The sequence below is a fragment of the Leptodactylus fuscus genome, chromosome 3 (assembly GCF_031893055.1).
Source record: "Leptodactylus fuscus isolate aLepFus1 chromosome 3, aLepFus1.hap2, whole genome shotgun sequence".
Taxonomy (NCBI): domain Eukaryota; kingdom Metazoa; phylum Chordata; class Amphibia; order Anura; family Leptodactylidae; genus Leptodactylus; species Leptodactylus fuscus.
This window is the reverse complement of record NC_134267.1, coordinates 14418499-14440784: the sequence shown is the minus strand read 5'-3', so window position 1 is coordinate 14440784 and position 22286 is coordinate 14418499. Positions and strand designations below refer to the sequence as shown.

The 22286-nt window shown below is 45.9% G+C and overlaps 1 protein-coding gene across 1 annotated transcript; it reads right to left on the bottom strand.

Moving 5' to 3' along the window:
* Positions 1–849: 849 nt before the first annotated feature.
* Positions 850–21607, bottom strand: TRAF5 (TNF receptor associated factor 5). Its single transcript, XM_075266488.1, has 11 exons — positions 21563–21607; positions 12016–12237; positions 10556–10613; positions 7378–7479; positions 6328–6492; positions 5368–5445; positions 5162–5236; positions 3490–3582; positions 2995–3132; positions 2278–2446; positions 850–1474 (listed from the first exon to the last, which is right to left on the bottom strand). Exons 2-11 carry the CDS (start codon positions 12228–12230, stop codon positions 894–896), a joined length of 1674 nt encoding a protein of 557 aa, XP_075122589.1. The 5' UTR covers positions 12231–12237; positions 21563–21607; the 3' UTR covers positions 850–893.
* Between the last annotated feature and the right edge of the window lie 679 nt (positions 21608–22286).

Below are 22286 nucleotides of genomic sequence, written 5' to 3'. Positions count from 1 at the left end.
CTTGTTTCTACATAGGTGGCTCAGTGGGCTGGTGTAAGGGTTAAAATGACTAGTTGCGTTATCAATCAGATATAGTGCCCGGGACTAACCCACAGCACCTGCTCATGGGTTGCCAGCGGCTAATGGCTTATGCAGACTCTCAGTGCATTCCTAGAAGAGCCTTGTACTGAGTGCCATAGGAATACAATGAGCGCCTGAGTCCAGTTCACTGAATTAGACAGCAATATATCTGCTGGATAACCCAACCAGTATGTCTAACCCCTTCTGGGACTCCAGGCCTGAGAATGAACACAATGAATCAGAGCTACTATGCACTTTATTTTTATATGGAGGAGATGGACCTAATATGGAGGAGCTAGACTGTAGGATCTGTCAGTAACCAAAGGCTGCTGCGGAGGGCGGGCTGTGATGGAAGGGAATCGCATGGGAGAATCGGAGGATCTGCCAAGTCACCCAGATAAAAAAAAAAAAGGGCTGACCATTCTGACATGAGCGCTAGAAGGAATGTGAGGGATAAATAAAATGGTGTCAAAGGTGATGTTAGATAGTTATTGTCCATATTAGTTTAGGCTTACTAGTAAGAGTCGATATTGCAGCATTTTCAAATAATAGATAACCTGCAAAATGAAAAACCTCATCAGCCAAAGCTTAACTACATACTATTACAATATAGAAATATCAAATTCATTTTCTGCACTTTAAAACGATCCCATAAATGAAACTCTCCAGGCTCTAAAAAAAAAAAAAAAAAAAAAAAAATCCACAAAAATATATTCAAATAATTTAATAAAAAATAAAAAAATATTCCACTTGCTTAACATAATAAAAATTTACAAACTGTTCCAGGACATAAAGTAAAAAAAACAACAAAAACACCTAAAGTTCTGTTTGCTTCAAAGCTCCTCGAGGTCCGTGAGATCGACCGCTACTTTAATAAATATCGTGTCGTCTTTAACGTAGCAGGCGTTCCTTGGATTCTCCAGCAGGGTGTGCGAGACAAATCGGGGACACCCCGAGGCGATGTTCATCTCACCCTCCGGCCTTTTAAAGCTGCTGCTGTGAGGGTCGGCCTTGAAGACGTCGATGATATGGTTCTTCTTCCCGCTTTGGTCAATCAACATTAAGGTGACCTTTTGCTTGAACGGCCAGGACAGTAGCGAGTCGAATTCTCCCCTCATGACCACGAAATACAGAGACAGAAAGGAGCCCTTGCCTGAGCCGTCGCCGTTCAGGTAGGCCCGGGCGCAGAGGCGGTAACCACAGCGACTAGTGTAGAAGTGTTGGCTGTAGATGGAGACCACGCGACCTTCCACCGCCTCCTTCTTCTTCCGTTCGTAGTCTGGGATCTTCCAGATAAGTTTCCCGTTATAACAGGTGCCTTCCAGGAGCCGGAAGCGTTCCTCATTGCTGCTTATTTGTGCTTTGTGGATGTTTATCTGGACGTTGTGTTTGTTGGATTGGCCTTCGAGGATATCTGGAGGGAAGGGGAAGATGTAAGAGGAAGAAGACTAGGAGAAGCTTCTGGAAAAAACTAAAAAGCTGACTTACACATATCCAATAAAAACTCGGTATCCACATAAGACACTGGTGTTATATTAGGGGGGCAGCACCCAGACCCTTGTCCTACAGGACCAGACAACTCAACCGATGGAGATGGCGGAGTAACATGGACATGAAAGGCAACCATGGAAAACCAGTCTCCAGACCGCTTTTAGTATCTAGATTGTGGCGATCCAGACTATACATGCCCACCATGAAAGACCTGGACCCCTATGGTTAAAGAAAGTCGCACCAAGGTCACCCCAGAAGACCCAACTTTGGTTCCAGTACACTTGAACTAGAAGACCTGGATCCTCCAGAAGTTGAAAGATTTTGGGTGACCCAAGTAAACATGGCGTTACTGGGATATAATGGAAGTTGACATCCAATATCTAGGGCCCCCCCCCATACACATCATATATTTGGAAAATCCCTCCAATATTTCAGGGGTATTTCCATCTTATCATATTGGTAGCCTGGTTTCTGATGAATGATGGTCTGACCTTTGGGGCCTACACGGATTCTGAGAAGGAAGGGGCTTCAGTGCTGGGACCCTGCACCGCCAGGGCGGATAGTGGGGAAGGGGGGATAGTGAGAATAGGTGTGGGTTCCTACGATTATAAAGTGCTGGTCTATCTTAGTGATATGCCATTGCTTTATATGAGGGGAGTACAAGTAATAAAGGCAGCCATGATATCCCCTCTACCCCTAATAGTGTAGAGGTCACATAGAACCTACCTAATCGGTCCCTGTAGCCCTCCACAGAGGACACCTTCTGCTTGATGCTCTCAATAGCCTCCATAAGTGGCCTGAAGTTATGTCGGCTCTGTTCTTCACTGATCAACTGCACCAGCTGCAAGACCTGCTCCTCCAGCCATGACGCCTTCTCCATATAACTGGCCAAAGACTACGGGTAAAAGAGAAGGAACCGCAAGATTACTCAAAACAGAATAAGATAGGCCAGAGAAAGACTCAATACACAGACGGGACAGGGCGTCCACATAGACCAGACAGACTGATCAAGGAGACAGAAGAGATAGATTGACCAAACAGATGGACCATATAGACAAGATAGACAGACAGACCAGATTGGCCAAATGGATGGATGGATAGATAGGAGATAGATAGATAGATAGATAGATAGATAGATAGATAGATAGGAGATAGATAGATAGAGAGATAGATAGATAGATAGACAGATAGATAGATAGGAGACAGATAGATAGATAGATAGATAGGAGATAGATAGATAGACAGATAGATAGATAGGAGATAGATAGATAGATATATAGATAGATAGATAGACAGATAGATAGATAGATAGATAGATAGATAGATAGATAGATAGATAGATAGGAGACAGATAGATAGATAGATATTCCTGATGGTTAGATCGGCCTGTACTTTCCCATGTTCCTCATCACACCAGGTATAATCCTGGATTCGTCCTCTCACCTGGGCGCTGGCGAGCTGATTCCCGTTACTACTGAGCTGCACAAACTGGCGACATTCCTTCTCACACCACTGTACTGTATGGGACAGCTGCTGAATTTTACTTTCTTTCTGTTCCAAACTTTGCTTCAATTCTGACATCTAGAAAATACAGAACAAAAAGAGGGAAATGAGAAGATTTCTCTCCATGGTTGTACAAGTAATGGCGGTGCCAATGCTTGGGGGGGGGGGGGGTCACATCTCATCCTAAGGAGGTCTGATGGGATTGGGGGGGGGGGAGAAACTAAGATTTCACTGTGGCAGGGAAATAATAATACATTTATAACCATATAATTACTATATAATAACTTTTTATCTCTAATACTAGTTTTATTTCTATAGCGCCAACATATTCCGTGGCACTTTACACATCAGAAGGTTCTTGAACAAATAATATTTGACATTACAATATGACAAAGAAATGAACCTACAGACAATATGGATGCCGGAGCCATTTACCTGCTTCTCCAGCTTGGTGTTCCTGTTCAGCACGTACAGCATATGGTCTTTCAGGAAAGTCTCTTCATGTAATTTCAGTTTTCCTCTTTTTACCTAAAGATGATAAAAGAACCAGCTGGAGACAAGAAGATTCGGAAGAATCCGTAGAATGAGACTGGTAAGAAAGATGCGGATTTCTAAGTCTCTTTACCGAGCAGAGCGCCATAGATTATATAGTGGCTATGCTTGGTACTGCAGCTCTTTTTGCACATGTATGGTAAGTTTTTTCTCTCACCATTTTTTTTTGTTTTTGCCTTGGTACCAGCACTCCTCCCATTTTGCCCAGGTGTTTTTAATTAGCAGGAGACTGCAAAAAGCGACCCACCTACCAATTCTCAGTCCTCTGACTGGGGCAATATGGTAAGGGGAATTCTTGAGGTGCTGCGTGGTGTCTGCTGCTTCTGTGGCGCTGTGCCCGTGGGGTGGCGCGGCCCAGAGCCTGGGGGCTTGGTCTGGTGGCAGGGGTGTTGCCGGACCACTGAGTCACTCGCCCTGCGGGTGCTGTGTTGCGGTTGTGGCGGTCGCTGTGTAGCGCCGCGCCCAGTAGAGTAGGGTCCCACTATAAAGAGGTCGCTGTGAAGTGGCTAGTGGGCTTATACACCTTGATCAATATGTATCCTAAGAACCTCATGTTCAGTATTGTAGAATTTGCTGAGAAGCCCAGACCAATGTATAAGGTTGGGATGTGCGCGCCATGTTTTTCTCTTTTTGTACATGTATGGCCATTTGACCGCAGCATATGGTGTCACTGGACTGAGAAGAAGATATCACAGCTCTGAACAACCCATGTAAGGGTGCATTCACACTACGGATACGGTGACTGATTCTGAACGTGAAAACACGTTCAGAATCAGCGCGTATAAAGCAGATCCCATTCATTTCAATGGGGAGCGCTCGTATGCCGGCTCCCATTGAAATGAATGGGATCTGCTTTTTTCTCTAAGAGCGCTCCCATTGAAGTGAATAGGAAGCGCTCACGTGTACGGCTCAGAATGAACCGAGCGCCGGGCCCCTTCACACGGCGAGCCGTACACGTGAGCGCTTCCCATTCACTTCAATGGGAGCGCTCTTAGAGACCACCCTTAGCGTCAGTGACCATCTTCTTTCTCATGAGTGCACCGGACCGTCATAAGTCCGGGTGCTAGAAGTCTTTGTGACCAACCAGTCACAAGTTGTAGGTTCTTGGACATTTCTACCATAGCGCCCACTATAGGAGGAGAAGTGTGGGGTGTATGGGTAATGGTCCTGATGGACAATCCCTTTAATACAAAGTGTCTGGTAGGGTTACGCTGGGTTCACACTAACGTTCGGCAGTCCGTTCTGCATGCAGAAGACAGAAAGCTGTCAGACTGGGTCCGGCCGTGAGCGCCGGTGAGCGTTTTATGCTCTCCGTGGCGAAACGTTTTTTTTAAAACTGGACAGAGTACTGCATGTCCGACCCTGTGTCCGGTTTAAAAAAAAACGGTTTAGCCGCGGAGAGCATAAAACGCCCACGGCCGGACACTTTTCAATCCCATTCAAATGAATGGGTTTGCAAAGATGCCGGCAGGTTTCCGTCTCCTGCCCCTGTTTTGTGCAGGAAACGGAAACCTGCAGAACGGAGTCCCAGGCGCAGATGTGAACGAGCCCTTACCTTTACATAGCAGCCATAACTTGCATACGGACATTCCACTTCAGCATCTGGACACACGACCAGGTGATCATCAACCTGATGGATGAAATAAGTATAGTTACTACATCCCGATCCACGTACTTACACTGCAGACACTTCATCTTCCTGAAGCCTATAGAAACATGAGGTCATTGGGGTATCCATGTAACAGCATGGCCAGAGCTTACCTCCTCCCGTGGACAAGTTGTACCGCAGTTATTGAGACATAAGACTGGATAGAATGGACAATACTTCCGCGTGTGAATCTGAAAGAGATTACCAACATATAATCCAATAATCTGACATACTGTCATCATCTGCTATACTACTGCAAGAAATAATGTCTCCCTGACTTTCACAGAAGCCATCTTCCTCTTTGTAATGTAGCCAGGGGTCCAGCTATTCTGCCTCATAGAGATCGACTCCACTGGACCGACACACAAAGGTGCGCCCTTGCAGCGCCACCCACTGGTAGATGAGCTACTTACTAGTCTTATCACCTATAATAATGACTAGCAAGCACAGGGGAGCTGGAATGGCTCCTGGATAAGAAAACACATAGGATTGGTCTGCAGGGGGCGACACTGAGCTAAGGCCATGAACCTAATTGCAAGGAGAATTCTGTGCTCCGTTCTGATGCATGATGGGAGTGATAGTTCACCTGTTTCATAAAAGCAATACAATGAAAAATTCATGTCCTGCACCATCTATAATGATAAATAATGCAGCAATGTTCTTACAAGGGCTGAATATACCGGACATGATACTGCAGCTGAAGATGGGAAGGTTTGCAGCAGCAGCAAGGATTTGATATAACAGAACATGGGGCCAAGTTAATATAGCGTGGAGTATACAGGGTTCAGCAGATATGTGTTTGTCATCCCGTGCAGTTCTGGATTGCTGCTATGCAATGTTCCAGGTGCAAGAGATGGCAATGACTGCACACACCATAATTACAGGGGAATCTATGGATTTCCCTATACTACACTCACCGAAATCTGTCTTCAGTTTGCTCCCCCTAGTGGCAGCCATGATCTAATGAAATGTACAATCTTAGAGCGGGCAACCCCGATACACTATGGGAGCTTAAAGGCAAAAAGTGTGCCCAGGCCAACGTCATGTTCCATCACAGCCATATCTATCATTACCTGCAGGTCTATGGAGGTCATGCTCTTCTTGCAGTAGGCGCAGGTTTCATCCCTCAGTTCACATTGTGTTGCTAAATGGTTCTCCAAATCTTTCCGGATCACCTGGTCATGACAGCCGGGGTTGGTGCACATCATCACTTCATGGAGACACTGATCCAAGTGATCCTGTGGGTGCAAGAGATAAATGTATAACCCTTAAGTAGATTCTGCAGAAGGTATTCCTTTGCAAGAGGTTTTAAAAGGGTGAAGGGTCACCAGAACCAGCATATCACCCCAGTCCTGCAGATAGATAGGTTACTGTCACCAGACCCAGCATATCACCCCAGCCCTGCAGATAGATAGGTTAGTGTCACCAGAACCAGCATATCACCCCAGTCCTGCAGATAGATAGGTTAGTGTCACCAGACCCAGCATATCACCCCAGCCCTGCAGATAGATAGGTTACTGTCACCAGAACCAGCATATCACCCCAGCCCTGCAGATAGATAGGTTACTGTCACCAGAACCAGCATATCACTCCAGCCCTGCAGATAGATAGGTTAGTGTCACCAGAACCAGCATATCACCCCAGCCCTGCAGATAGATAGGTTACTGTCACCAGACCCAGCATATCACCCCAGCCCTGCAGATAGATAGGTTAGTGTCACCAGAACCAGCATATCACCCCAGCCCTGCAGATAGATAGGGTCACCTGAATCAGTGGTTTCCCTTTGTGAATCACTGCCTCAGTTGTCGCGATATCAATGTTTTTGTCAACATGCAAATGAGCTCTTTGGAGCTTTCATCTTGTGTGTGGCAACTGCAATCTGTCTTCTGTAAGCTCATCAGCTCCCCCTAGCAGTGACTGCAGGCAGCAAATACTTTATTTAAAGGGGTTTTCCAAAAAATTGCACTGAGTTAAGTCATCAATAGCAGATTGGTAGGATTCCGATTCCTGACCTCTTCTGACACCAATCACATCACTATACACTGCACAGTAGCTATGCTTGGTAACGCAGCTCAATCCCTGACTTGAAAGGTACACGTTATGCTTATTAGGTAACCACATACCTGGAACCTCCCCAGGGTCACCTTCACGTCACAGTCAGGGGCATTCCTACAATATACCAGAAGATTCAGGACCTCGCGCTTACAACAATTGTCTTTGAAGATCTAGAATAGAGCAAAAAATGTTTTATTGGGTCCTGGTCACAACCTACAATGATGTAAAATGCGGATTTATAGCTTAAAAGGGTCAGAATTTTAAGGATAGGACATAAATTGCAGACTGGTGGGGTCATGTTTCCAGCACCCTCATGGATACATGCCTGTATTATTAATTCTAAGAATCTGATGAGAGATGTTCTCCATTCACAGATAATTTATTTACATAAGATGTAAAGCAACTTAGTAAATAGTTTACATTTCTGATCTTACTCTCTGATACCATATGATACTCCAGAGCTGAACTCACAATTCTGCTGGTTGTTATTAGAAACAGTTGATAAGTTTGTAGATACAGCCCCCGATCTAATGTATGGCAATACCCGATGCCCCACACTGTGGATGAGATTCTACAACGTCAGGATACTAAACAATGCCTGGTGCAAATATAGAGAAAGCTCCGTGCACAAACACTATGTCATCAAAAGTATCCGGACACCTGGCTGACAATGACTTACAAGTTGGTGGCGCCCCCCATCGGTAATGCTGGATACAATATGGTGCTGGCCCACCCTTAGCCTTGATGACGGCTTCCACTCTCGCAGGCAGACGTTCAATCAGGTGCTGGAAGGTTTCTTGGGGAATGGCCGCCGATTCTTCACAGAGTGCTGCACTGAGGAGAGGTATCAATGTAGGTCGGTGAGGTCTGGCACCATTGTGCACCGGTGATTCGTCACTCCACACAACGGTTTTCCACTGTTCGATCGTCCAATGTTTACGCTCCTTACACCAAGCGAGGCGTCGTTTGGCATTGACCTGCGTGATGTGTGGCACCCAATCACCTGACCACGTTCAAAGTCGGTGAGTTCCACTGAGCGCCCCATTCTGCTCTCTCACAATGTCTAATGTCTACTGAGGTCGCTGATATGGAGGACCTGGCAGAAGGTGGCAGCACAATGTACCTAATATGAAAAACGTATGTTTTTGGGGGTGTCTGGATACTTTTGATCACATAGTGTATTATATTTACACAGTGACTGTACCAGCAGAATAGTGAGCGCAGCTCTGGAGTATAATACAGGATAAGTAATGTAATGTATGTACACAGTGACTGCACCAGCAGAATAGTGAGCGCAGCTCTGGAGTATAATACAGGATAAGTAATGTAATGTATGTACACAGTGACTGCACCAGCAGAATAGTGAGCGCAGCTCTGGAGTATAATACAGGATAAGTAATGTAATGTATGTACACAGTGACTGCACCAGCAGAATAGTGAGTGCAGCTCTGGAGTATAATACAGGATAAGTAATGTAATGTATGTACACAGTGACTGCACCAGCAGAATAGTGAGCGCAGCTCTGGAGTATAATACAGGATAAGTAATGTAATGTATGTACACAGTGACTGTACCAGCAGAATAGTGAGCGCAGCTCTGGAGTATAATACAGGATAAGTAATGTAATGTATGTACACAGTGACTGCACCAGCAGAATAGTGAGCGCAGCTCTGGAATATAATACAGGATAAGTATGTGATATGCAATACATTTACAAACTGTAGCCACGTTTTCAAGATGAACTCATTCTTTGATAATTATATCTACCACAATCCATAAGTCAGTGTAAAAAAGGAAGTAGCGTATGGCTTATAGTGTCATACATGAGTGATTCAGATTACTGTAAGTATTTGTCACTCTGTCTCCATAAATTGACTGGTTCTCTTCTGGCTCAGAGATGGGGCCTTATAGGACAAATGGACCTGAGTTGTCCATAAATATGTATTCTATCTAATAAGATAGATAGATTGATAGGAGATAGATAGATAGATAGATAATTTGTCATAAGGAAAAAAACCCTTTTATTGAAAGCCCATATCACCAACCACAATGAATTTCTATAGACAGAACAGTCAGATCACAAGTGCATATTAGTCTTCATGGTAATAAACCACAGCCCAAAGTATCAGTCTACATCCAGGAAACTGACAGATGTTACTGACGAGAAACGTGTCGATTTTAACATGTTGTATGTTTACTCTTACAGTAATAACAGGCATAATGCCACAAGTATGATAGCCGGCATCGTATACAAAAGGTGTCGGGCGGGGGAAGCAGGACTCACAGGCTCTCTCTATGAGTGATGGAGGAAGCAGGAATAAACTGCTTCTAAATAGCAGACCTGACCGATCCGCATTAAAGACTACCTTCCACCACCTCTTTACATAATTTAATAGCTGCTGCATCACTGATTCCGGCACAGATGGAATTTTTTCTCTCGCCCCCACCATTCCTGAGCAATCAATGTTGTTAGTTTTGGTCCCAGATATACTGTTCAGTCTCTGTACTGTCAGGAGGGCGGTGTCAGGCAGGACCAGACAAGGGGTGTGACTCTGAGCTCTGACATTGGCTGCCTCTGATTGGAGCTCTGAATCACGCCCCCTGCCTGACACCGCCCACCTGATATTACAGAGCTTAAATAGCACATCAAGCAGCAAAACTACCTGTGCCTGTTGTTCAGGAATGGTGAGGACTAGAGAGAAAATTCGAACTGTGCTGGAATCAGTGGAGCGACGCCTATTAACAGACTATAAGAACTTGCGCTGGTGGAGGTAGTGAAGGGAAATCATTATTACACTAATGACAGCACCTTGTTGCGTGGCTTCTTCACTTTGCCTCTCTTATACTGCATAGAGGTCCAATTTTCACGAAAATCGAGAATTTACTCTTATGCAAATTAGTTAAAAAGGGTGTTTCTTCTCTTTCTGCCTTCTCTACAGAAAGTGGGAGATTTCAGCTAATTTGCAAAAGAATAAAATCGTGATTTTCATGAAAATGGAGCTGCAATGCAGAATAAGATGGGCATCTTTGGAAAGCGTAGACGCCGACCTACAAGGTACTGTCATTAGTTTGATCCTGTGGACAGAGACACTTTAAAAGGAGCTGTCCCATCATGACAACCCCTGTCCCTACGCCCTTTTTGGACATACAGATGCCATAGACAGGGCACCCCTCTTATAATCACCCGCCCCTATGAGACAGGGCACAGGACTTCGCAGTAATATGGGTCAAGCACATTTTTCTTACCTCTTGTGGTTTGATGTTTTCTTTGTCTATTGGACACTGAGGAATTTCACACAACTCTCTGTAAGGAGGAATTATAGACAATATAGAAGTCATATCTGTAGTCACATGTGATGAGTCCTATAAATATATATAAATAGCAGCCCGGGCGCACCAGACAGATCGGAGACTCCTGTATACTACAATCTAGGTCAGTGATCTACTAATAATCTATGGGTCTGGCACTAGGAGTCCATTGGGATTTTTGCATTTTACAATCCCATATGTGAATTTTTGCATTTCATGGTGTGTAGCTGGGCCATACAAATAGATGCAGTTATATAAGGCTGCTCAACTACAATCTGCAGTACAGAGTGTTAGGGTTTATTGGTCATAGGTTTGGTCCATAAGTTCCAGGGTTAAAAAAAATTGATGTTATAAACATGGGGTCCAGTGTTTATAATGGCAGCTATTACCATAGGATGCACGGATCACGAGGGGCCAGAACCAGAGGGTGCAGTGATCATGATGGACAAGAATCAGAGGGTGCAGTGATCATGAGGGACAAGAATCAGAGGGTGCAGTGATCATGAGGGACAAGAACCAGAGGATGCAGTGATCATGAGGGACAAGAACCAGAGGATGCAGTGATCATGATGGACAAGAATCAGAGGGTGCAGTGATCATGAGGGATCAGAATCATAGGATCCAGTGATCATGAGGGGACAAAACCAAAGGATCCAGTGATCATGATGTGACAGAACCATAGGGTGTAGTGATCGTGAGGAGCCAGAACCATTAGGTCCAGTGATCATGAAGGGCCAGAACCATAGGGACCAGTGATCATAAGAAGACTAATCCCACAAATCACATGGGGGCTGAAACGACAGAGATAAGTGGTTTGAGATAGCCATAATCATGGGGTCCAGTGACTAGGAGTGGGCTAGAACCACATGGTCCTCCTGTTTCCACTTCCCGTTCTATTATCTATGAGGACCACTCCAATAATAACATTGTAAAAAGTCAGAACTGCAGGTGGTACAGGCGGCCATACACATTAGATAAACACTGACCGAACCTGGAGATTGTGGCTGGACTGGATGACCGAACATTATGGATGTGGGGGAAAGAAGGATTGGGCAAGTTGGATAAACATGCCTGATTCTTTGTTCTCATGGGAGATAAGTCACCATCAGTGGCATCTGACAGCAGTTATTTCTCTCTCCCCATTAAGAACACATGCACACTCGGCTGAGCATGCTTGTGTGTGTGTGTGTATGGGAGGAAGAAGATGAATAGTGGTCAGCTAAACCAGCTCTCAGTAAGGTCTATGGTCACCTTAGCATTAGCATGGAGGTGGCAAAATAATGCAGATTTACATTAGTCAGTCTCGGGAAAGCTGGATTGTTACCCAAAGAGCTCCAGACAGCTGGTGTATATAGGACATGCTGCAGCACATATAATACCGTGATATAGACACTCACTTCAGGCACAGTATACACTTCTCACAGAACCGGTGACCACATCCTGTCTGATGAGGATTGTGAAGAACCAGATGGCAGCTTGCACACTTGTAGCGCTCCTGCAAGGTTTCCACAAACACGTATTCCTGCTTCGGCTCAAAGTCAAGTGACAGTCCGGTGCCGGAGTTCTGCCTGCAGAATTTCTCTGGATGCAACGTAATGTCAGCACAGTCCATAGCGGAGCTGGAAGGAAACGGAGAGAGAAAGGAACGTCACTACAGTAAACATGCCTGGAAGCAAAAAGCAAGAAGACAGGAGAAGAGCCAAGACGTGCAACGTCACACTGAACTATCATAAGACACGTGCCACCGAAGTATATAGCTAAAATATAAAATAAGTGTTACTACAGTCAGGGGACTCCCTTATGCTCTCGGTACTCGGCAATCAATGGTTCTACATAAGAGGTTCTTAAATGACTATTTACAAAGTGCCGCCATATCGTGCATTACCCTAGCAGAGAACACCCATGTAATATGGAGTCATATGACCCAGGAGATACTGTACGATTCCAATGGCTTTCTCGAAGTTCCTTCACTTTTGCTGCGTCTAATACTGGATAGTTAGAACCTGAAACTGAAATCTGTTTATAGGCCTGGGCGTGCAAAGTGTTATGACAGTCTAACATCACCCTTCTTCCCCGTGGCCATGGTGGTAGGGGTGAGGTTGTATGTAACCCATTGATTTGAATGGATACCATGTAATACCTAATCTAACCTGTGGTGGCGCTGCTGAGAAATTGAAAATTTACTACAGGCTCCCCTACAGATTACTTTGTGATCAGCTCATTGCCAAGGAGCCCTTCTGATGTCATGCGAAGGTACTTGGAGGATGTGGCGCAGGTAACCCCTATGATCCTGGCTCTCAGTTGTCTACACCCACTGTCAATGACTACAGCCGCCTCCACATTAGCGCCCGCCGCCCATAAATAGAAAACGGTTCTAAAAATGCTATTATAAGTGACTGAATCAGTTTCCTGTTGACGCTCAAGGTCGTCTCGTCTCATCGGAGGGTTTTAAGGCTCAATAGTAGAACATAAGCCGTGGAAAGACAGGAAGGAAGTTTATTCCATGTCTAAAAACCCTCAGTTATCTCTCTATCAAAATAGAACTTCCCCTTTAAAATCATCTGTTCTTGAGAAAGCTGGGTGATTGTCAATATGGCCACGGACACAGTCTGAGAGCTATTCGTGTCTTTGTAGGGGTGACCGTCTGTCCTATGTGATGGCTCCCCAAATCATCACACCAGCAGGGGGCAGCGTGCCACTCTACACAGTAATGGCAGGGTTGGAGGGTCCACCATGGGGTCTCTATACTCCAACCTGACTGTTGTAAGATCCCAAAAAGAGCCTGGATCATTGCTGAAAGATAAATCAGTTACAGATAGGGTTAAGCCATCGGGATCGGAAAAGATCGGATCCCGATCGGCGATCGAGCAAATGTCACGATTGGCTGGAAAATGATCGGAAATCGGATTTTAAGATCGATCCTGAAATCTCAAGATCGGCTCAACCCTAGCTCCAGTCCATTCTCATTCATGACTCCACCGCAAATGAAGCTGGCTGTCACTGGCAAGACATGGAACCACAGCACGACACCAAATATTCTTCTGCTAGGCACCTGGACATGGTGTAGACAGAGACAGGGGGTGTAATGAAGGTGCCCCCTGTGTCTGGATGGTGGACAAAGAAACCATGCGAGCTGCTCATGCCTGTTGGCGGATCAAACAACCCTCTACTGGTGGTTTGGGATGTCACCAGGTGCGTGGGCCCATAACCACTGCCCCCAGCACCTGCTAACAGATAGGTCAGAGCCACCTACATGGGGACAATTTATCAAAAAGACCATCCTGCTTCTCTCAGTCCAACTATATGCCCCCTCTCAAAGTCAACTGGGCAAATTGTTTTTGCGTGCGTCATAGAGACATGCCTGGAAGTCAATGATCTGTCATCAAGAGGTACACTACCCAAAAGTAGCCTGTGAGAGGGCATTGGAGGAAGCACTCTTAAGCAAAACCCAGTGCCTAACCCCACCACACCTGTAATGATTTACATATCTGCCTGAGACAGAACCGCAGGATGAGTTTTACAGCAATCCGACATTTCCATCAGGGTGCGGTATTTTATTTTTGGTCAATGACTGTATCAGAAGGAAACGCTCCTCACTCGATACACTGTGAGGCGGAAAGTCTTCTCGTTATCTTTGTTATCTCTCAGTTCTGAAGTTACATCTTATTTGCCGTGTTGTGTACAGTAAATGATCCATAGTCATGACGAACGTATTAGTCAGCGACACTATTGTGAATTGTGTAGAGCAGAGAGGATGGCGGTGATGAAATCATGTTTAGTACTATAGTAAAGCCCACCCCATAGGACAAGTCAGTTACCTGTGAGGTCAGGAGAGGAGGGACGGGGACTGGTTCTGATCACGTGATCCAAAACCAGGTCCGGAACCACCGAGTCCATCTGCAGAATAAGTCAAGGTCAGTTTAAGTCCCCGAACAACCCCTTTAACCAAGTTGGCTGAATTTTACTGACGTATATCAAAATGACCCCCATCACATGGTCATCTGGGTCGCTCTTACCGCCATATCACTACCTACACAAAGCCATTTGGGCACATTCGTGGAGACTGCCGTTATAAGGGAGGTGCAAATGCCATATTGTTGCTTTTGTATCCCGCTCATTGTCCCGATTTTTAATTGAAGGGGTGACAAACTTTGTATAACTCACACCAGAAAGCTGACGGGAGTTACACCTGAAATCTAAGCCAGTTGCTGTCCGGAGCCTCTTAAAAATTCAGATGCAACTCGCACCGGCCCGGGAATTGATTAAGACCGGAGTACAGAATGCCAGTCTTACATTCCCGCAATGGGTGGAATTTCCTAATCTGGTCATTCTAGACTTCTAGCACAGAAGTGGCCGGACCAAATTAGTAACTAGCCCCAATGCTGGAGTCACAGTGGTGTCCTAATGGAGCAAATTACCTTCGGGACACTCACCTAAAGAGGTAAAACAGCAGCTACACCCAGAGGAGACTGATCTAACAAGTTATAGACTATATAAACACCATTCACAAAAGACTGGATAACACAAAAATCAAGATTTAGTCATGAAAATATAACAAATCTGCAATATATCTGTATCATGTGAATGAGGTTTTAAATAGGATCATTTTTTTTTATGTTTTTCATAATTTATGTCTTTTCTAATTAATAGTTATGTTTTAATATATTTCTTCTGACAAGAAAAATTTTTGGTGCTTGAACTTTTTTACTTGCAAATTGTTTCATCAGGCTTTTGATCGGGAAGTTGTTCTTATGCATCATTTTTGGTACACGTTATTTTTTCATATTTTTTGCTTAGTTTGGGCTGTATTTTTCACTATTTCTGCGATACTACGGCCTTTTCCTGTCTGTCTCTGGTTACTACGGCCTTCTGTCCGCCTGTCTCTGGTCACTACGGTCTTCTGTCCGCTTGTCTCTGGTTACTACGGTCTTCTGTCCGCCTGTCTCTGGTTACTACGGCCTTCTGTCCGCCTGTCTCTGGTTACTACGGCCTTCTGTCCGCCTGTCTCTGGTTACTACGGCCTTCTGTCCGCCTGTCTCTGGTTACTACGGCCTTCTGTCCGCCTGTCTCTGGTTACTACGGCCTTCTGTCCGCCTGTCTCTGGTTACTACGGCCTTCTGTCCGTCTGTCTCTGGTTACTACGGCCTTCTGTCCGCCTGTCTCTGGTTACTACGGCCTTCTGTCCGTCTGTCTCTGGTTACTACGGCCTTCTGTCCGCCTGTCTCTGGTTACTACGGCCTTCTGTCCGCCTGTCTCTGGTTACTACGGCCTTCTGTCCGCCTGTCTCTGGTTACTACGGCCTTCTGTCCGCCTGTCTCTGGTTACTACGGCCTTCTGCCTGTCTGTCTCTGGTTACTACGGCCTTCTGTCCGCCTGTCTCTGGTTACTACGGCCTTCTGTCCGCCTGTCTCTGGTTACTACGGCCTTCTGTCCGCCTGTCTCTGGTTACTACGGCCTTCTGTCCGCCTGTCTCTGGTTACTACGGCCTTCTGTCCGCCTGTCTCTGGTTACTACGGCCTTCTGTCCGCCTGTCTCTGGTTACTACGGCCTTCTGTCCGCCTGTCTCTGGTTACTACGGTCTTCTGTCCGCCTGTCTCTGGTTACTACGGCCTTCTGTCCGCCTGTCTCTGGTTACTACGGCCTTCTGTCCGCCTGTCTCTGGTTACTACGGCCTTCTGTCCGCCTGTCTCTGGTTACTACGGTCTTCTGCTCAGGGCCAAATCAGGCCTAATGTAAAATCAGAGATGTGAAAGACCTAGAACACCTTGGCATAGACCTTGTGCCACCACTTTGACCCATATTCTGCCGTGTCATTGAAACAAGTAAAAAATTAGCACTGTTGGGGTATAGGCCTTGCCTTTTTAGCCCGTCTATACATTACATGGCTGCCCTTCATCTGCTTCGTGGCACGTCACACACGTCCCCTGAGGGGGAACGGCAAAATGTACGGCAGGAGGAAGCAAAATGACTGGGCAAGGGCAACCCCTGGCTCCTAACAATTCAGAAATTTGGAGAGAGATTTTTTAAGAATGCTGAGTGGTTTATTAATCTGGAAACGATCAGGTTGAGCCTCCACCACTAAAAAAGCCCTCTCACTCATTTTAACGAAAAAGTGGGCGATTCTCATAAGTAATAGGTAAAAGGGGAACTACCAACAACACGAGCTGATGTGTCTCAGATTCACGTGCAACTGAGAGTTTATGATCTCAGGTCAACAATGACCTCCAAAAATAAATGACAAACACCCCGAGCCATGGCCAACATCTCTAAGGGGGTCAACAATTAGGGGGATCTGTCACCAGGTCGGAAAAGCCCAATGACACCCCATCATCCGTTTCTTGGTACACCATTGGGTCTGTAATGCCAGACACAGATCTGTCCCGGGGTAGAGGGGTGAGAGTTTGGATAAGGGTCACTTATCTACGACCTTGGACAAATGGGGAGAAAGTTCTTCATAAATGGGAGAGATGATCAGAGAACAAGACTTGTTAAAGTCTGTGGGTGTAAGAAGGAAACGAGACACAAGGGGCAATCCCTATAGAGATTTACAAAAAATCAGACCTTCTGTACAAAAAATACAGGTATTAGAGATCTACTGTATGTTCTAACAAGGGATTTGCCCTTTACACAGGGGCATTTTGCAAATCTGATAATATTGTCATTAGTCACCGAATTGTCCTTTATGACCCCGACCTGAAGATACGAAGAGCTGAAAACACATAATAATAAACCTACAAGGTACAAATAGTCGATAAACCTGGTGGGAGAGACCCGGGTGACACAGGGGACGGTATGAGATGACGCACACGACAGCAAAAGTGTATACAGATGAGAATATATAGACACTGTTTATAGGGACACTTGCTAAATGACTATTTATAGGGGCACTCTGACTGCTTTTACTATAACTTCTCTCTGTATAATACCGTATATAGATGAAAAGAACAATAGCGACCATCAAATCATCACAATTTCTAAGAAATGAGCCCAGACACTTCTCCTGAAGGGGATAAAAACAGGAAGAGATGGAAATAGCACTTCGGAGGATGTCGGGAGAAACTTACGGAAGAGCGATCAGTGACTGATGCTGATGTGTACGAGCCCTACAGCATGTGACGGGTCATTTATGGAAACAATATGTCCCAAACCTACTAAACAGATTTTCCACTTCACCATCTATCTATGTCTTAGTAATAAAAATCAGCTCACTGGGGGCGCCATCACTGTAACCCCCACAATAGCTAAAACAGGGACCCCAAATATGGAGTCATATAGTGGCCAAATAGGGGTTTTATATCACAAAAACATATCAGTTTGACAGATCCTATTCACATCCATGGGACTCGCATGGATTACGAGGATGGGGCACGGCTTAGTGGAATAGGGTCATGAATCAAGATGTTACGGTGATATTCCGGTGTAAACTGAGACCACATATAGGTGGTATAAACCTAGACTAGGCGGTATAGATATGCCAGATTTATCACCCAATGTCATCCACTGTAATAAATCTGGTGTAGTATAAGACGGAAAGTTCTAAGTTTGTCCCAATGACTTTTTTCTTTGCAGGGAAAGTTTTCTTGTAGACACTGATGTGAAGGATGTAAGGAGTCAGATAATATCTCCTTATATACAGTACACCTATATCAGGGGAGATATGCAGAAATTCACTCAGCGACTAACTGCAGATCTTTTCCCCCGTTGGTCTTAGTCTTCAGGTATTCAGCGGTATCTGAAGACAACAAGGACGTCATGGACATGGGTCCGCACTCCAGAAATATGGTGACCCTTAGGGCCCCTTCACACGGCGTAAGCGCTCGGCTCATTCTGAGCCGTACTCGCGAGCGCTTCTAAACACTTCCCATTCACTTCAATGGGAGCGCGCATAAACCTGGCTTTACGAGCGCTCCCATTGAAGTGAATGGGAAGTGTTTAGAAGCGCTCGCGAGTACGGCTCAGAATGAGCTGAGCGCTTACGCCGTGTGAAGGGGCCCTTATGTCTAACAAGATGTAATATTGCCTAGAAATCTGAAGGAGCCATTACAGATCCTTATCTATTAGTGCAGGGTGACTACAAAGAGTGTCCCTCGCTCTGGAGGACCCTCCCAGGAGACGTGTGCAAGCATCAGTATCTCGGTTTTGCTTTTTAGCAGAAAATGGATGTAAAGCATCTAAGTCCATATCGCAGTTCTGCCTCATTGCATTTTACAAGGACATCTGACCCGTGATAAACTTCAAGTCATACAGGAGCTCTAACCCCCTAATGGTGTGACGCAACTGAGGTCATTCTTAGGCCTTGTGTCCTACTGCAGACAGTGGATCCGTAATGCATCCCTGTTAGTGCAACCTCTTTATGGCAGCATTACTAACCCAGAACATAAGAAACACTGCCTCTGTATGCTGCCCTCCATTGGAAGCATCTCACTTGAACATCATGTCCGACTTTCCAACAAGCCTTTAACTGCAATGATGTGGGATTATACCAAGTCAGTATCATCCCAACTGTGGACGGCCGTTTCAATCTGATTGGATCTCATCAGCACAGTCTAGGGAGAACTGACTTGGCCGAGGTGAGAGACTTGTAGAACAGATTAAGGGGATATTGTCAGTCCTTAGGGAGAGACCACCACGTAAGTGTGTGGAGTCTTATAAAGCCATTTTCTGCTCCACTGTGGGGGATTGTTGGTAGAATATGCAAATGTGTTTCCCAGGATGTAAATAGGAAATGTTGGGATGATACTGACTTGGAAAAATCTCACATCATTGCAATTGTTGGAAGGCTTGTTGGAAAGTCGGGCATGATGTTCAAGGGAGCTGCTTAAATAGAGGGCAGTATACAGAGGCAGTGTTTCCTATTTACATCCTGGGATACACATTTGCATATTCTACCCACAATCCCCCACAGTGGAGCAGAAAATGGCTTTATAAGACATGGTGGTCTCTCCCTAAGGAGTGACAATATCCCCTTAATCTAAACCAGAACAGGCAGTGGAAAATCTATTGCGAACCCTGATTTTGAGTTCTTTTGCAGTGGCTCTTGATTTGGAAAAGATGGCAAATTCTGCACCAGATATGCCATGGTTACTGAAGACAAGGTAAAACAAGCAGGACCATTAGCCCCACAGGCCTCAGCTCAGGAAGATGAACTGAATGCACTCACTGAGACAGTGTAAAATGGCCGAGGATAGGCCCACTATGCCTTTGATATATATTACAACTATGGTCCGATCCGGAGAGCAAGAGCTTCCCTTACAACTAATGGTAGCCTATAAAGGATTACCCTAGGAAAGATGGACGACCTCGTGGTTTCAATGGATACAAGTAGCGCCGTATTCTTGTATCCCAGGGTTATGCAAACTTGGGTAGAATCCACCGATTATTATAATGGGATGCAGCTACTCCATTGCCATCTAATAGCCATGTGCCAGAACTTTGCAGCCAATCATGTTATGCGAATTCTTCTAGTCCGACCTCTTCTTTGTCTATATCAGGGGTCAGCAACCTCCGGCTCTCCAGCTGCTGTGAAACTACAACTCCCAACATGCTCCATTCACTTCCATGGGAGGTCCAAGAACAGCAGAGCCAGTATAGAATCCATATTATGGGTGCAAATCCCATCCGGACCCCACAGTATGCTGTAACTAGATCAGGTCATTAGACGGTCGGGATGGGAGATGTGGATGAAATATGGTCTGTATAAGGGGGCATTCACAGCATCAGCATCAGCGCGGAAATAAAGCCTGCCATTGACTTCAATGGGTTCCGTTTTTCGCGTGGAACCCATTGCAGTCAATGGGAGGCTTTCTTTCCCACACGGATTCCCTGCCAAAATACTCCGTGTGAATGCCCCCTAATAAGGCTCTACTAGGGACATTGGACCAGACAACATCTGTGTGTCTCAGCTTTCTCGGGCCCATAGTCTACAATGTACGGGCAGCTTATGGGTCCTAGTAATAGGTCAAAATGTTATCCGTTTATGGACAAAAATATCGTACGTAGAGGTCACAAGTCAGTCAGTCGGCCATTACAGGTGTACTCATGGGCATAACTACAGTCACAGGAGCACTATGGACACCAGAAACCTAGTGTGAACTTAGGCTAAGGCCCCACGGGACGATCTGCAGTGCTAAAGCGCAGGAAAAACCGCAGCGGGAATGAATCGTGCGCAGCGCTTTGAACAGAAAGTTTGCGGAGTTTTCCTCCGCGGACTTTCTGTTACCATTATATCTGCGGGGAAGCTGACGGCATTTCCGTAGATATAATTAACATGCTGTGATTTACAAAACCGCGCCGGTTTTGGAAAACCTAGTGTGTTCGCGCTGCGGATTTTAATGCAAAGTGGGCATGGGATTCACATGAACCCCATCCACTTTACAGATACTTCTTGGTCTTAGGGTTACAAATAGGCGACACGGGCAAACGCTTGCAGTTCTGCAGCAAAAACTAACATCCTTTTTGGATGGGATTAATGAAGTTTATGAATGAAATTTCTTTTTATTGCGTTTCCGCAGCAGCCACAAATACTGCATTTCTGCAATATGGGGCCCGAGCATGAACGTGTCCCTCTAAGCACTTGGGACACAGGATGCCCAATTCCCCAGCCCCGATATATCACCAAGGACAAGTCACAGCATACTGAACCCCAATGCAAAATCTATCATGGGGCCCCGACCTACCTTGTGCCATATAGACTAGTGCTACATTCTGTGTGGCAGAGGGGCCCCTCAGGACCCGATAGTGACCTCCCCACTATAATTGCACCCCGACTATACCCTGTAAGATAAAGGCTCAGTGCAAACACTGGGAGAACTACAAGGCACAGCAACTCTCTTAGGCAGGGACTTAGCGAGTCTTTCCTGGACCCGAGGTTCCCTGGCTAAGCCATAAGTGAGGGACTACAAGCCCCAGCCTAGCCCCTAAGCCTGCAGCATGTCTCCCCCTTACCTCAGTGCGGCGCTGTTCTGCAGCCTCAGCGATCTTCCACCCCCTGCCCGGTGTGCACATCTACTGAGCGGCTCCTCTGCGACATTCTACTTTATTTTCGCTTTCATCCGGCGCGGCAGGTGGGCGGGCCCGGCCGGGTTTGTGGGCGGGGCCGGCCGGGGTTGTGGGTGGGACCGGCCGGGGTCGTGGGCGGGGCCCGGCCGGGGTTTGTGGTCGGGACGTCACTGCTGGAGGCGGCGAGAAGCGAAGAGGAAAATCTCAGGGTTGTCCCGTCCATGTCGTCAGTGCCTGAGGCTAACCGCAGTGACTGCTGGGACTTGCAGTTCTCCAGACGTGCCCTGTGGCTGTGTACACACAGGAACTGGAGGCGGCGCTGTCCTTGGCTTCTAGGGGGTTTCCTAGTCTATAGGTGTAGGGGCCTGTGCACATCTCTGACATTTACAAGGTCTCTGTGCTGTGAATGAATGGGAAGTTTGCAAGAATCTCTGGTGTGTCACAGCTGAGGCTTCGCTTCTATCTCATCCTGTGATGGACATACAGATGTGGCTATGTTCACATTGGCATTGAAAATCGCCAGATCAAAAAATGCTGCAAGTCCGAATTGGGCTAGTTCACACGTGAATAAGGTGTGGCGGAATTTGGTCCTGAAAAAAACCGCAGCAGGAATTAGGAAGCGGTTTTTGTCCGTTGTTCTGGTCCTCCATCTGAACGAAGCAACAGACAT

Excerpts from the sequence above, each read along its gene's own strand:
- TRAF5 (XM_075266488.1), bottom strand. The coding sequence starts at position 12,230 with ATGGACTGTGCTGACATTACGTTGCATCCAGAGAAATTCTGCAGGCAG. Across the intron at positions 7,480-10,555 it reads AAAACATCAAACCACAAGAG|ATCTTCAAAGACAATTGTTG; the intron begins GTAAGAAAAATG and ends GCTCTATTCTAG. Across the intron at positions 5,237-5,367 it reads CAACTTGTCCACGGGAGGAG|GTTGATGATCACCTGGTCGT; the intron begins GTAAGCTCTGGC and ends TTCATCCATCAG.